Source organism: Fundulus heteroclitus, chromosome 6 (genome assembly GCF_011125445.2).
Source record: "Fundulus heteroclitus isolate FHET01 chromosome 6, MU-UCD_Fhet_4.1, whole genome shotgun sequence".
NCBI classification, from domain to species: Eukaryota; Metazoa; Chordata; class Actinopteri; order Cyprinodontiformes; family Fundulidae; genus Fundulus; species Fundulus heteroclitus.
In genome coordinates this window covers 23,768,939-23,784,604 of record NC_046366.1, presented here as the reverse complement: position 1 = coordinate 23,784,604, position 15,666 = coordinate 23,768,939, and the positions used below count along the sequence as shown (strand labels likewise).

At 38.6% G+C, this 15,666-nt stretch overlaps 2 protein-coding genes across 6 annotated transcripts in view; one reads left to right on the top strand and one right to left on the bottom strand.

Moving 5' to 3' along the window:
• Positions 1 to 14,315, top strand: part of LOC110367244 (macrophage mannose receptor 1) — a 30,369-nt gene extending 16,054 nt beyond the window's left edge. For 2 of the 5 annotated variants that reach the window (XM_036138371.1, XM_036138368.1), the window contains exons 25-35: positions 930 to 953; positions 1,555 to 1,578; positions 2,170 to 2,193; positions 5,634 to 5,748; positions 6,097 to 6,329; positions 8,096 to 8,261; positions 8,657 to 8,827; positions 8,901 to 9,017; positions 9,159 to 9,317; positions 11,101 to 11,130; positions 11,213 to 14,315. In XM_036138371.1, coding sequence (XP_035994264.1) covers positions 930 to 953; positions 1,555 to 1,578; positions 2,170 to 2,193; positions 5,634 to 5,748; positions 6,097 to 6,329; positions 8,096 to 8,261; positions 8,657 to 8,827; positions 8,901 to 9,017; positions 9,159 to 9,317; positions 11,101 to 11,130; positions 11,213 to 11,427 — 1,278 coding nt within the window. In that variant the 3' untranslated portion in view covers positions 11,428 to 14,315. The remainder of the gene's footprint in view (positions 1 to 929; positions 954 to 1,554; positions 1,579 to 2,169; positions 2,194 to 5,633; positions 5,749 to 6,096; positions 6,330 to 8,095; positions 8,262 to 8,656; positions 8,828 to 8,900; positions 9,018 to 9,158; positions 9,318 to 11,100; positions 11,131 to 11,212) is intronic. The other 3 variants (XM_036138370.1, XM_036138369.1, XM_036138373.1) reach the window with 3 other exon arrangements.
• The window catches only part of LOC105920248 (voltage-dependent L-type calcium channel subunit beta-4), a 32,812-nt gene continuing 31,325 nt past the window's right edge, over positions 14,180 to 15,666 (bottom strand). The window contains 2 exon segments of the mRNA XM_036138374.1: positions 14,180 to 14,985; positions 14,987 to 15,327. Coding sequence (XP_035994267.1) covers positions 14,637 to 14,985; positions 14,987 to 15,327 — 690 coding nt within the window. The 3' untranslated portion in view covers positions 14,180 to 14,636.

Below are 15,666 nucleotides of genomic sequence, written 5' to 3'. Positions count from 1 at the left end.
AAGAAATGTTGGACAGACAGACAGGTAGATAGTGTAGATATTACTACCGGCCTGCTCCTGCTTATCTCTGAAGGGCCGTCTTACCCCGGTTTAAGATTTGGCAGTAGAAGAAAAACATTGATCAGATGAAAACAATAAAATATGCATATTTAATTCATTGGAATTCCAAAGGAGATAAAAGTTACATTACCCTTGTTTTCTACGTGCTTCTCCCAGGCATTGCAGTTTTGTCTGATCTAAGGTCCGCAAACAACCTTAGATCAGACAAGGTTATAATAGGCTGACTGCCCCTCCTGCTTAGTTTGGGAGGGGGTAGTCTCAGATTTGGCTATCTGTTCTCAAACAAAGAGACTGTTCTTCTTGGATAGAGGTCAAGCCAAATGACCTCTCCCAACTATAAATCAGCTCTTAACACATCCTGCAAGCTACATGTTTATTTTGCACTGAAGGATTCCTCATTACTGCCATACAAATGCCTGATTATTATAACAACTAAGATATTTATTTTCCTCAACAATAGACAGACAGACAGACAGAAAAACATAGACAGGCAGATAGACCCCTCTCCATTCACAACATGCTATCTGTTCAATCGTATTTTAACATACTTTTCATCAAACTGTAAAATGTAATTTAAGATATTTTGTAAGCCATATGTAAGGGCATGAATTCGCTACATACCGTTGTCAGTTCAATACAGAGCCAAGACAATCAGTAAGTCTATATAGAGGTTAGAGAGCATCTAAGCCAAGCAGAAGCTGGCTGATTAATCAAACCAAAGAAGAAACATCTGTGTTGAGCACTGTCAGCTAAATCAATGAAACTCAAACAATAACATACAAAACATTCTGAACAGAACCATACATGTATCTACTGCTCTTTCATATATTGGAGTTGTGTGCTTTAATTCCCTTCTTTTACATTTTCAGACATCATGGAGGCACAGCCATGACGTAAGTGGTTCTTATAATTTCCATCTATCCATATCCATCTATGCATCCACACAGATGTTTGTAGACAGAAAAACATAGACAAGCAGATAGACCCCTTCGATTCACAACATGCTATCTGTTCAATCGTATTTTAACATACTTTCTATTAAATTGTAAAAGGTCATTTTTAGATATTTTATAAGCAAATCTGTATCTCAGTTGGTCCATAAACATGACATCTGTGATACAAATTCAAAGCCCATTTCTATGAAAAATTTAATATCAGGGTTACATTTTCAGATGCAAAAATCTGCATAGCCAGCTCACCATTGCTTTCAAAAATTTAACTAGGGCAAGAATCTGCTACATACCGTCGTCAGTTCATTACATAGCCAAGACAATAAATTAGTCTATATAGAGGTTAGAGAGCATCTAAGCCAATCAGAAGCAGGCTCGTTAATCAGACCAAAGAAGAAACATCTGTGTTGAACACTGTCAGCTAAATCAATGAATCTCAAACAATAATAACATACAAAACATTGTGAACAGAACCATACACCCATCTACTCCTCTTTCATATATTGGAGTTGTGTGCATTAATTTCCTTCTTTTACATTTCCAGCTATCATGGGGGCACAGCCATGACGTAAGTGGTTCTTATAGTTTCCATCTATCCATATCCATCTATGCATCCACACAGATGTTTGTAGACAGAAAAACATAGACAAGCAGATAGACCCCTTCTATTCACAACATGCTATCTGTTCAATCGTATTTTAACATACGTTCTATTAAATTGTAAAATGTCATTTAAGATATTTTATAAGCAAATCTGTATCTCAGTTAGTCCATAAACATGTCATCTTTGATACAAATTCAAAGCCCATTTCTATGAAAAAGTTTATATCAGGGTTACATTTTCAGATGCAAAAATCTGCATAGCTAGCACGCCATTGTTTTCAAAAATTTAACTAGGGCAAGAATCTGCTACATACCGTCGTCAGTTCATTACATAGCCAAGACAATAAATTAGTCTACATAGAGGTTAGAGAGCATCTAAGCCAATCAGAAGCAGGCTGGTTAATCAGACCAACGAAGAAACATCTGTGTTGAACACTGTCAGCTAAATCAATGAATCTCAAACAATAATAACATTCTGAACAGAACCATACACCCATCTACTCCTCTTTCATATATTGGAGTTGTGTGCATTAATTTCCTTCTTTTACATTTCCAGCTATCATGGAGGCCCAGCTATGGAGTAAGTGGTTCTTAGAGTTTCCATCCATATCCATCTATGCATCCATACTATCATGTTTTGAGCTCCTGTCTTAGTTTAGGTTCTGTCTAGTGATGTTACGTGATGTGCCGAGGCTTCGAGGCATGTGTCGAGTAATGAAGGGGACGTTTCCGTAAAGCGCGTATCGAAGCTTGCTTCATTTAGGGGAGGAGCCGAAAACGATGACGTCCGAAGCCTCGCTGCCCGGCTGTACCACATGACTGCTTCGGGAAGTGGCTCAGAGTTTGCCAGATGACCGGTTCATTCAGAACCAGTCATAGCTGCATGCTAGATCATAAAACAGTTATGCTAACCAAATGAGTTTAAAACGCCACTTTGTCTGTTTAGCAGTTTCGTTTTTATTAATTCTGCATTTTTAACTACATGCACCGTATTTCTGTGCCTGAGCGCTTGCTCCTCTTCCCCCCTCCTTTCCCTCGGAGCAGGTGCTTTTATCACCGTTCACCATTCAAAACGTGAATCACTACGTTAAATGTCCTCACATCGGTAGCAACGTGTGCCACTTAAAGTCAATAGGAGAGTTAGTAGCTGTGTTTCATGCTCTTTTGTTTTCAACAACATAGAATCAGTGGCGCTTCAGTGGCCGTGCTGCCTCGCGCTTTAATTCAGGTGCGCACTTTTAAGGGTAATTTTAAAGAACTTGTAACATCAGGAGCTTCATCTCAGACCTGTCAGTACCCCTGTTCCCTTTATAGGAGCCCTTTACAGTATTTAGTTATGCATTTTCCCCACTGTTTATCCCTCGCACGCAGCGCACCAACCAGGGTAAAATCCACCCATCCCGCAGTGCACCGCCGCACTGACGAGAGCAATAGAAATTTGTCTGGTCAGCGCGGCGACTGACTAAGAAACCTGTCGCTGTGAAAGGTGATGAGAATGTTATAAACTGTAACAGTCTAAAAGTGCACTGAGCTGAAAAGAGGGAGACATCAGCAGCTGGATCGTGCGTAAAGACGCAGCGTGAACCTCTGTGTGCTTCAGTGCTGCTGCTGAGGGGAAATTGTTGACCATAACCCCCCCCCACAGAATTATCATAATCTCACTCTTAACTTTTGATCAAAGTTGAGAGGTCTGATTATTACACACCATGCCATATCACATGACACTACTATTTTGGGAATAATTACACACAGAGAATACTTTCAAACAGTATTTTATTGTACACATATGTGTATACATAATTTATGTAGACAAATGATTATGTCCTACACCTTTTGTGAAGTCATTCCCAAGAGTCATAATAGACAAAAAAATCAATGCATCACACGTGTTAAGATACAGCTGGCTGTGATTATACACCTGGCCAGTAGGTGGTTTCGTGTGTACATGAAGCTCCAATAAATGAACCCTTTCTCGAACCAGTTTGCTCAAGTGGTTCAATGCCTCATGAGGCTTCATCTCACCATCACTAGTTCTGTCTTAGTTTTGGTTTATGTCATAGTTTGGGTTTTGATTTTGTTTGTTATCAATTCACTTGGCCTGCTCAGATCACTTCTCTGTATCCAGCCTTTAATCAGTCAACTCAGTTCACCTGACAGTTATCTGCCAGCTCACCTCGCCATCTGATCTGTTTGCTTGTCACTCCCCTGTCTAGTCAACAGCCAATCAGTTCGGATCATTTCACTCACCACCTTCCCTCTGATTATTCTCACCTGCCTCCTCTAATTAGTCTTCACTCCTGTTCACCTGCTCACTCCCCTATTTATACCTGCTTCACTCCTCCATTCTCTGCCAGACCATTTAACGAGCCTTTGATGAGTTTTGTCCAGCGGTCTCTTTAACCTGTTGTTGTTACCCAATGCGGTACCGCGCACGTGACGTCACCGTCTCAAGAGCAACGCCCCTTTTGCCGCTTAGGTAGGGCATACAGGAGAGAACGCACGGATAACAGATATGACCGACTTTACAGCCGTTAAACTTTCCCAAGACGATGTCCCAGGCACACGGTTTACTGGTCGCACTGTCGAAGAACACACCAACCTTCAGCTCAAACGATGGCTTGAATGTCGAGGGCTTAAAAAGACTGGAAAACTGGCCGAGTTGATGAACGGTAAGCTTTGTTTTTTTTTTCCTGCGCGGCAATCATGGCAGCGTCGGCCGTTTTTTTTTTTTTTGTTGTTTGCAATCACCGTCCAGGAATGGGTATATGTTTAATGTTTGTCTCATTTGAAATGTTTTTGAGTAAGCTATCCTGGTAGCAGGCTATCATGTTAGCGCCTGCTACCATGATAGCCTATATGCGATCATGGTAGCAGGCGCTACTTTATTAACATGTCGGCCACCAAAATACTCTTACCTTGACTTGATGTCGCTGGAATTGGGTCAGGATGTTCTTCGGTTGTGCCCTTTCCTCCGACAAAATGCTTGCTACATATGTACTTGAATTTGGTAACTTTTTCCGGGTTGAACTGTTGTGTAGGCCGACCGCCCCGGTGTTCCAAGCGTACACATTTCTCCTTGGCAGTCTTGAAGAAAACATCCTTCATATGCGGCCGATCAGCGTACCTCGAGTCGCTGTTGCACGTTCCATAGCAACAATGTTTAAAAACCATGGTCTTAGATTTGGAAAAAGCAGTCGTTTACCGAGTAAAACCTAGGCTAACGCACGTCTCTTACAGCGAAACAACGGCGGCTTTTCCGGAGTTTGCCCCACTGCGTACCACGTGATGTGACGTCATCGTGACGTTGTGTTTCTAAAAATAGCTCGCGCGCGGTACCGCATTGCCTCCGGATTCTGAGCCAGCCTGACCCCTGAACCTGTTTTTCCTGCCTGATCTGACTGCCTGCATGTTTAGCCTGATCTGGTTCTGTTTGTTGGTGTATCTGAGTTTGCCTAATCCCTGCCTGTTTATTCTGCTCTTTTTTGTGTACCGTCCTGGACTGTTTTTGACCTCCGAATCTGGAGGAATCGCTCTTGGACTGTTATTCTGACCACCGAGCCTGCCTGTCCCTGCATTGTCAAGATCACCTCCAATAAACCCTTTAAATCATACCTCCTGCTTGTCTGGCTGAATACTGGGTCCTCTGTCTCTGATTCGTGACACATACAGATGTTTGCTTCTGACTGCAATTACTGAAATGAAGTTGGAGCAACCATACACACTTGTACCCATGCTGTCTCTACACTTGACTTTAGGTTTTCGTAAACTATAATAGTTCCCTGTCTCCTTTCATGAAGGCTTATTTTTTGCTTGTTAGGCAATTCTGTCAGGTCCCTGGTGATCCAGGAATTATTATTGGGGAAGCATATCACTCTTCTGGTGACAAGGTGTTGTCCACATGGAAGTTTAAAGAATTAGACACACACTTGGTCATGCCAATGATGTAATGTGCATCAAAGACATGTTATGGAAGCATGTTATTTTTTTTCATTAATGGTAATCCTTTTCTTCTTGCTTCAGTCTTCGTATACAGGAAAATGTGCTGTAATCAACACCGATCCTTCGCTTGGTATTGGTAAATGGAGAGCCAAGTCCTGCAATGACAGCAATGGATTCATATGTCTAAAAGCTGTTGGTAAGGAAAATTCAACATTAGTAGTTGGTTGCGCCATTATATGTAGCAGAAATCCATCCATGAGTTTTAGTTTTATGCATATTCATAGACCTATTTTACTAGAGTAAAATGCATTTTCTTACATCTTATTTTCATAATTTTTAAGAAAACAAAACTTAACTTGATCATATTAGTTAAAGCATAGAAGTAATAGAAAAGTTTGATTTTGTCTTTTTTTTTAAGTAGTGCAGCCTCCTAGTATGATATTATTGCCACAGCCACAGGTCTCCTACAAAGGTTTTGGTCCCAGTGGCATTAAAAATTACTAATTGTTTAAAATGTTTTTGTTTCAATTCACATCTTCAACAGACCCACAATTCCAGGATTCTCCTGAACCAAAACCTTCTACTAACTACATCAAAATAATAAATGACTCAATTAATGTTTTCGCTCAACAAATGCCCTGGGATGAAGCAAAGAAGAACTGTGAAGCTGATGGTGGCAGCCTGGCCAGCATACGGACAGAATGGGCACAGGTTTACATTGAACAGTTGGCTCTAAATCTCAACCGTTCTCTATGGATTGGACTCAATAAAGCCCAGGTATGGAATAGACTATACAGAGTGCAGTTCTATGTATGTATGTATGTAGGTAGGTAGGTAGGTAGGTAGGTAGGTAGGTAGGTAGGTACTACCTACCTACCTACCTACCTACCTCATACGTATGGTGAGAGCACATAAACAGAGAATAATTCAGGCTCAGATGTTGCCTGGTCAAAAAAAGGTATGTGTTGAGGAACCAGAGCACTTTGATGACATATGGGCTACTAGAAGACAAAGGCTTCAGCTTGAGAAGACAATATGGAATGCTACTACTCCAGTAACCCTGGTAAACGGGGCTACATGAAAAGACTGTGAGAAACATGGATGCTCTGATACCACAGTTTAGATTAACGGGGAAACAGCTAGGAATGTTTAACTCTTGTTGCGTTCACAACTAGAGATCCTATTGATAGTTTCACAACTAGAGCAAGGAGGGACCAAGACACACAGTCAGACCCAGAGATTGCATATTAAGCAAGAACAGCTGAATGTGAGAAGGTCTGACCTAAAAGATAAGATCATGGCTAAATTAAGAGCCTGTCAACCCCGACATCGACTTTTGAAGCTGAGTGAAGGGCCTCCACAGGATCTCATAGATGTGAATACAGCACTAGGTACTGTCCCTACTTTGACCATCACAGATACCAATGATCTGATATACAGTATATACAGAGATGCATGGAAAAGGTAACATTAATAGCAGCCATAATGGATGATATTCACCATGGAAGAGAAGAACCACCACTAAAAATGAAACGCCAATCTCTAAGAATATGTCAGGAAGATGGTTCCAAGGGATGAAGCACTCAGTGAATGTCTTAGACAATGGAAGCTGGAAAAGATGGAACCTAAGGAAAAACCAGTGCATGGTATGTACCATTGACTGATATGACCAAATCCTACCAATGGCTAGAGAAAGTTGGCAAGGACAGCTAGAAGGACAGCAATGAAGCGCTGATCATAGCAGCACAGGACACAGCACAGGCCTTGAGCACCAGAGGCCCAGATCTACCATACCGGGCAAGATCCCGAATGCAGTCTATGCAAAGAGGCCCAAGAAACTATCCAGCATCTCACAGCAGGTTGTAAAATACTAGCAGGGAAGGAATACATGAAATGCCATAACTTAGTGGCTTGTATAGTGTACAGAGACATCTGTTCAGAATGCAAAATGGAGACCCCAGGTGAAAATGGGAGTCACCTCCCAAGGTGGTGGAGATTGACAGAGCTAAGATCCTGTGGGGCTTCCACATACAAAGGGATAATGGCCTACCAACTGGACATTGGGATCATTGATAAGCAGCAGAGCACAGCTGATCGATGATCGCAAGTGATGAATACCTCAAGGAAAAAAAGAACGCAAAAAAACTAGAGAAATACCAAAGGCTCAAGGACAAACTAGAAAGAGCCTGGAAGGTGAAGACAACAGTAGTGCCCGTGGTCATTGGAGCACTTGGGGCATTAACCCCCATTTTGGAGAAGTGGTTCCAACCACTGTTGGAGCCACCTGGTTTCTCCAGGTGGAGAAACCTCACACATCTCAGTCCAGCAGAGCTCAATCTTAGGAACAGCTAAGATCCTAAGAAAAACCCTCAAGCTCCTAGGCTGAGCTTAAGAAATGGAGAGCCACCTACCCAGTTTATATATATATATATATATATATATATATATATATATATATATATATATATATATATATATATATATATATATATATATATATATATATATATAATTTTTTATCTTTGTTATTATCTTTCTTCCAGACAAATAACTATTTCAGATATATCGGAGGTTGGCATGTTAAATTTACACACTGGGGTGAAAATGAACCACGCAGAGGTGGAACTTGTGTCTTTGTGGATGTGGATGGAAAATGGAAAACTGGTGACTGCAATAAAAACCTCAGCAGTGTTTGCATGAAGTCTACAGGTAAATTAAAACAAACTCAGTTTATTGTAATTTATTTTGCACCATATTCCTCCTCACATTCTGTTCCAATTTGTTTGACTCTAGCTACCTATAAAATGCACGATTATATTTTAGTTCTTTAAAAAAATAACTATTATTTAAATTGTTTTGAAATTTTGAAGTTAATATCGTCATTGTAGATGATCCGAATTTCTATTGCACTTTTCTACTTATATAGCCACTCAAACGCTCTACACTATGGCCATAGATACCCTGTCACAAACGCACACACATTTATAAAGCGATACTCAGATTGGCAGGTAACTTGGGGTTAAGTGTTTTGTCCAAGGGACATCAACATGTTGCAGGAGGAGGCAGTAACTAAACTTCTGTGTTACTTTCTTTGGCATTTGCAGATACACCACCAAAAGCAGATGTACACGATTTTCCAGGAGTTTGTCCGGAAGACCCAGATCCAGTTGTCCCATGGCGGCACTATTCCTGGAAACCCTTCAGAGGGTTTTGTTATATATTTTTTTCTGAGGTGAAAGAGTGGCCGGAAGCAGCTACCAGCTGTGTAGCACATGGTAGGTCTTTTCTGCCAAAAATATTTTCTGGTAAAATGTATAAAACTGCTATTAAACTACTTCTTTTGTGAAGGTGGATCCCTCGCCAGTATTGCTGATCCCTTTGAGCAGGAGTTCATCAAAAATAACATTGCAACATTTCGAGACAGGCAGTCATCTTACTGGATAGGCCTTTTCAAAACTCATAAAGGTAGCCTTTTTGTATTCGATTGTAGGCAAGGAGCTAATGGTTTTTCTCAACTCCTGATCATTACCAAAAGAAAATCTTGAGTGAAAAAAAATAAAAAAGATACAAACACTTAAAACATTTCTATTTGCATTTTTCTTCAAGGGGAGTGGATGTGGTTGGATAGAACTGTGATGGATTACTCTTACTGGGATCAAGGCCAACCTGGTTTTAACACTTATGGACTGATAAGTGCATTAGATGGGAGGTGGCGCACTTCCTATCAAACGGCTGACAGACCATATATCTGTAAAACAGCAAAAGGTAAATATTTCATAATAAATTTCCTTTGCTACAATTTAGAACAATTTGAAGGAGTCACTATTTCTGCCTGGTGATACAATAACATTGTGTGAGAAACAGATACTTTAGGGGATCTTAGAAAGTCAGATCCAGGTATTATTTTCCATACAACTTGCTCTGAGGATATTTCCAAAATTTTTATTTTCAAACCTTTTCCTGTTTTAGGCCAGGCTCCATTGCTGGAAATAATTAGTATTTGTTGAGACCGTAATAATGAGACAGTGAGTCATTTTTTCTTTTTAACTTATAAAAACCATAAGTCTACACACCCTAAAACTGCTATACCTTTAGAAAATGTGGGAGAGCAAACATGAAGGGGACATGTTTTTAAGGCTTCATTAACAACATTTGAGTTAAAATAGGGTATAGTTGTAAATGTAAAATATAAAGGCAATGTGAAGTCATTGAACAATCTATAGAAATCAGGCAAAACATTACAAAATTGACTGTAGACTTCTAAAAGTCTGGTACATCTTTGGGTTCAATTTTCAAATGTGTGAAGGTTCCAAGCTTATCTGTTAGAATGATTACACAACGACACCATCACAATATCCAATCATGTTACTGTTCAGGAATTGAGCGGGTTTTACTTCCCTGAGATCAACACGTTTTGGTTCAAAATATATCATATAGTGAGATGGGTTCTGTCAAAACATGGGTTAAAAGGCCATTTAAAGAGAAAAAAGCCAATATTTCCAAATCAAAGTAACAATCTAAATTACAGTTTGCAAAATCCACTGAAGGACAAAGACCTTCATTGTTTTGGAGACGTGTCCCGTAGTCTGATTAAAATGAAGTGAAAGCTTTGGCCATAATATCAATTTACATTTGGTGGAAAAAATGGAACGTTTGAAAGGTACACCTAACCTTAACCCAACTGGGAAGTATGGGTCTTACAGTATCATGTATTGGGGATGTTTTTCTGTAAAAAGGACTGGTGCCCTTCACAAAATGAGAGGTGTCATGACAAAAAAAATATTATATTGAAGCACTGACACAAGATGACAGCCAGGATGTAAAAGCTTAGGTACACGTAATTCTACCGAATGGGCTATGACCCTAAGATTACCACCCAATTAGTAAAAACACCAGCCTAAGGAGATCAAAGTTAATGTTATGGAGTGACCATCACAAACCTTGATTTCACTGACATGGAATGACATAGCTGAAAACCTAATTCACTTACACCAGTTGTCACCAGTGTCAAGTGAATTGGGCCAAGATGCCAGTACACTATTAAGAGTAGCTAGTGGAAAGATAACTAAAACATTTTAAAGTAAATAAACTAAAATCTATTTTTAATGCACTGTTGGTCTAGCATAATTTGTCTTTGTCTTGGAGCATTAAGGTACTACAACTTAATCTGGTAAATTGAAAAAGCTGTAACCAATTTAACTTAGAGCAGTTTGAGCAAACTGGAGCTTTGTAAACAAACAGCAATTAAACAAAGACCTCAAAATAACTACCATTTAGCAAATACAAGTAAACATACTGAAAGAGAAACAAATGCATCAGTGTTTTGAATAAGTTCTCTGATTTGGAGTCTACTGATTTGGAAAGAGCACAACCTACTTTTCTGATCATTAAACCATGGTTATCTGCTTGTTTTTTTTACAGTATCCACATAACATTTAACCTAGCAATTTTGCCAATGTTATTTTTTTTGTTCCATATGTTTGTCATGCAATATATTCAGTATAAGTAGACATTATGTATGTTTATCATTATCTTATTTTCTCTGCAGTGTTACTACCAACGCCATTATCATTACCTGGTGAGTAATACTTTGGCGTAAATGTGGCAAATATTTGAGACAGACAATTGTGTTGCTCATGGTGTTTTGTTGCTCTCTGCAGATGTGGCATTAGAGTCTCAAGATCGCAGCCGCGTCCCTTTAATAGTTTTGCTGATCGTTGGGATTGCAGTGGGGGCAGGCATTGTGTTTGTTCTGTTGAAGAAGTCTGGCCATATACCTGCTCCTGCCCGGCTAAGCGCCTTTGACAACCCACTCTTCAGCAACAAAAGTTCGGATTTGGTCGACAGTAAAAATCTGGTGGAGAATGCAGATTAGATCATAAGAAAAAGCATTCCCTGGTCAGGGCTAGTTGTTTTTGCACAATTGCATTCATTTGACATGTGAAAAATCTGAACGGGTGAAATGCATGTAGGAAATTATGCATAAAATATATGACACAAATATGACAGCGAAAGGATTTCCCACTGGTCACATTAGCCAAAATGGAGATTTATCCTTTTTTAAAGCAGAGAACACAGACTTTGCAGTTTGCCTGGTCTCAGTGTAAGACCTTTTCCTTATCTATGTGTGCTCTGGATTCCTCCCATAGTTTAAAAACATGCATGTTAGTATGAAAAGAAAACATTTATGTAAACATTCAATAATCTCAATGTCAGCAGTCATTTTTGCCTTTTAGTTTGCATCCATCCTGCAGCAGTTACACATTGGTTGTACAAGTTCATAAATTGTTTTTCATCAGCTAGCGTTCATTTTCATGCAGCAATAGTACCACTTTTATAAAAAATTTTATAAAAGTTTAATTCCAAACGTATAGTTATTTTACATCGTTTTAGTATCTTTTGATAGATGCTTATTTCGTTTTTGTTGAGAATTATTTTTTTAGTGGATTGAAAAATATTTAAATCTAAATCTGCCACTAGTATGTATAATTTTAGGGTTTATTGTAGGCAACCAGTGTGCCTAAAATGTTCTTGCAAAATGTACTTTGTATCTACTGCCTCTTTTTGTTCTTATTGACTTGAGTGTATCGTGTTTTTTAAGCTAGTGCATTAGGATGTCAAACCATTGGGAGCTAATGTGTACCTAATGCAGCATAATCATAAGCAAAAAAATGGCAACTAAATTTAAGCTCATTAAATAATTAAATGCTCAGCTCAGGCTTACCAATGCATGCTTGTTCATAATGTTGTTTATCACTATGTTGCAATGCTGGTTGGGGGAGGGAAGGGGGTACTCCAAACATATCTTAAATACACATATTCTCCTAATACAGAAAATTCTGTACAGAAAATAAGTCAAGTGCTCAAAAATATTTTGTTCTTTGTTGTAAACAATAAATAAAATCTACAAAAAATGTAAAACAAAGATTTTAGATGGTAAAAAGTCACACAAGTGCTATCCTTAAATGAAATGCCACAGAGAATGTATTTTATATTTTAATGATTTTCAACAATAGAATGCATATCTATCAAAGTAATGTTGAAATGCTGTACAAAATTATATAACCAAAATAAATCTTGAAAGGAAAATCAGTCTTGTTTACTCATTGCAGTCACACCCACTACAGAGTAGTGTAACAAGCTCTCAACCTCTCCATTCATTTAAACAAGGCAGTTATGAGATATATACAAATGCATAGATTGTATTCAAGCAATATGTTTTTCTACAATAAAATGCATAGATTATCCTGCATATACTTGAATGTGACCACAAGATTAGTCATGCTTTCAAACAGACCTAATGCAAGACAGTAGATAGGCTTCAGCATTTCCAAATGCAGAACTGAAAATTGTACTTTTCTTTTTTTAGTCATACAGATAAAAAACAATTAGGGTTGTAACGTATAACATAGCATAATATAATCACTTTTAGAGACCAATCAATTTAAAATGCAAACATAAACAAAATATGATAATAGGAAAAAACACACGTCAATTGGTTTCCTAAACATGTAAATATAACAAAACTGTGTTTGTCTTTCTAGTTTTCTTGAGGTTGAATTTTTGTGGTGCAAAGTCTTAAATGATGTCAAGTTAAACCCAGTCCACGCGAAAGGTGAAAATGGAAATATCTGCAGAAAATAGAGAGTTGAAATTTGTACACTAAAATTTTTCCATAAATAATCATCTATTTCAAATTCATTATTCTTTCAAACTCTGTACATGACAGTTTTTTTTTTTTTAGAGTAAATGATGTTTATTTTTTTGACAACTGATTAACATATAACCTAAAGTAGAAGATGTAAAGTTGTAAAATGTATTTGTATTGCTTGTCACATTTTATGAATATGAAGAATTGGTAATAAAAGTAAAAAAAAAAAAACAAGATAAATGTGTTTTTCAATCAAATTATATTAAAAAAGATAACTTTTAGTTGTCCAGATACAGTAAGTGTAAAAAAGAAAGAAAGTTGTGTTTTGTTCAAACACAGCTATGTTAACAAACAGATTAAGCTCAAATGTTGTCTAGATTGGAGAAAGTGTAGAGAGTAGAAATTAAGATTAAAAAAGTATATTTTCTGTCAAGACTAAAAGATAACTACAGATGGCCTTATTCAACAGTCTGGCCCTGAAATAGCTTTTAGGTACATACAGTATGTTTGCAAATCATTTGCTCTATCTGTAAGCTCTGTCTCTGCATCTAATTAACAAAGCAAATAGCATTGATGATGTCACAGTGCGAACATGCCCAGCAACTGCAGTAGGTTTGTGCCAGATAAATAATGCAAAAAGAGCTGTATAATCCAAATATTACCTCCAGCCACAAGCACAGCAGGCACAAAAGTGGAAGATTGAAAGAGAAACATTTTTACAGGCCCTCCTAATGCCTGAAGGAACACCTAAAACGATTGCAATCATACAGTCAACATTCTATGTCAATTTTATATTCAGCTGTAGGTTGAAAGGGATATTCATAAGGGTGAAACAAAGGTGGCTAGATTTTACACAGTGTTTTGAAACGTTATTTGAAGATTAAATAATTATTATGCAACATGTCAGGCACTCCTCAAAGGCTCAGTTTCAGTCCTCATTTTAAGAAAGGCTGCTGTACATTAGATTTTTTTTCTTCTCATTTTAAGTAAAATTTAGGAGATGGAAATTTTTTCTCAGCAACTATGTATTCACAGCAATAGTCTTTAGAATCCAATTGTTTTAATTTACAGAAATTTTAATGAATATAGGAAATACTTCCTCTACTTGGGCATTTAACGGAGACACATATTTTTTCTTTTCTTTTTTTGCCAAGCAAATGGTGTGTCTCTGTTATGTGGGCAAGATTAAAAAAGAGAAGCAACTAAACTTGTGTGGGTGTTGGTCAGTAGAATTTGTGATGTCATCCATTTTGTGGAGGATAAAGTGTATAAGGCTTGTAGTGTGTATCTGCAGAGAAGGTTGTAAGGAGTAAAAGAGTACTACCAAACAGGATTAAAGGAAATATGCTCTGCAAACATGACTTTGTTTCACCTATAAGTGCATTATAAAACAGGCAGCAAAAAACTGTGCATTAACCTGAAGTAGAAACAAGTCACTCGTCCAAGTAAGAATCTTTGTGCCACTGATGTGCATCTCTGTCTCTCACTCGATCCCTGTCTCTGTCTCTGTCCTTGTGTCTTTCTCTGTCCCGATCTCTGCCCTGGTGGTGGGAGATGTCACGATCGTATGCAGGATAGAGATCTGTGTGGCGTGTCCGTGCTGGGATATGCTGGTGATGCCTCTGATGTCGATTGCGCTCGTTGTGCTCCTGCTCATAGCCGTCTCTGTCATGTAGCTGGCCACGATGGCGTTGGTGATGATGGTGGTGGTGGTGGTGATGGTTGCTACTGTGATGGTGATGGTTGTGGCCCCGGTGGTTATAGTGTAATCTCTTCCTCATCCCCCTCCACCCCCACTTCCTCCACCTCGTCCTCCCTCTCCTCAGGCAGTTGTCTTCTTGGATTCCTCTGGCTGTAATTTGTACCTGATTTTACATTCACACCACCAGATGTTTGGCTGTGCTGGTTATGGCTGTGGTGCTCCATCCGGCGGTGGTGGTGATGGTGGTGAGTGTGCTGCGGTCTTTTTGGTTCTGTCCTCTGAAGTCGCTCCTCTTCTTCCTTTTTTTGGCCATCCTCAACTCCATCTTCTTTATCTTGAACTGATGGGGGCTCCTTGTCTGGGTGGTTCTCATGCGACCCCTTCCTCTTGGGAGCGGCTGACTTCTTACTCTTTTGTTCCTCCTGGAAGCAAAAAGGAACAACTAAATGTTATTTAACAAGTCACACAGTAAACTAAACAACTCCCAATTCCAAGTTACAGAGAGTATGTGAAAAGATAAATGTAAACACCATTAAGGAGAGGGGTGAGAAATGTTCAATATGACGAGATGGAAAGTTTTAATATTCTGCTTAGAATACTATTTAAATCTTGATTTAATCTGAATAGTTTTTTTTTTAGAACAAAATATAGTTTAACTATAGTTAAACCCTTGTAAGGTAAGGACTATGTGTAGAAAATTGGGACTTTCAGCTGCTTCCATTCACTGCTGCTGATCTACACAACCACTGCTCGCTAATATA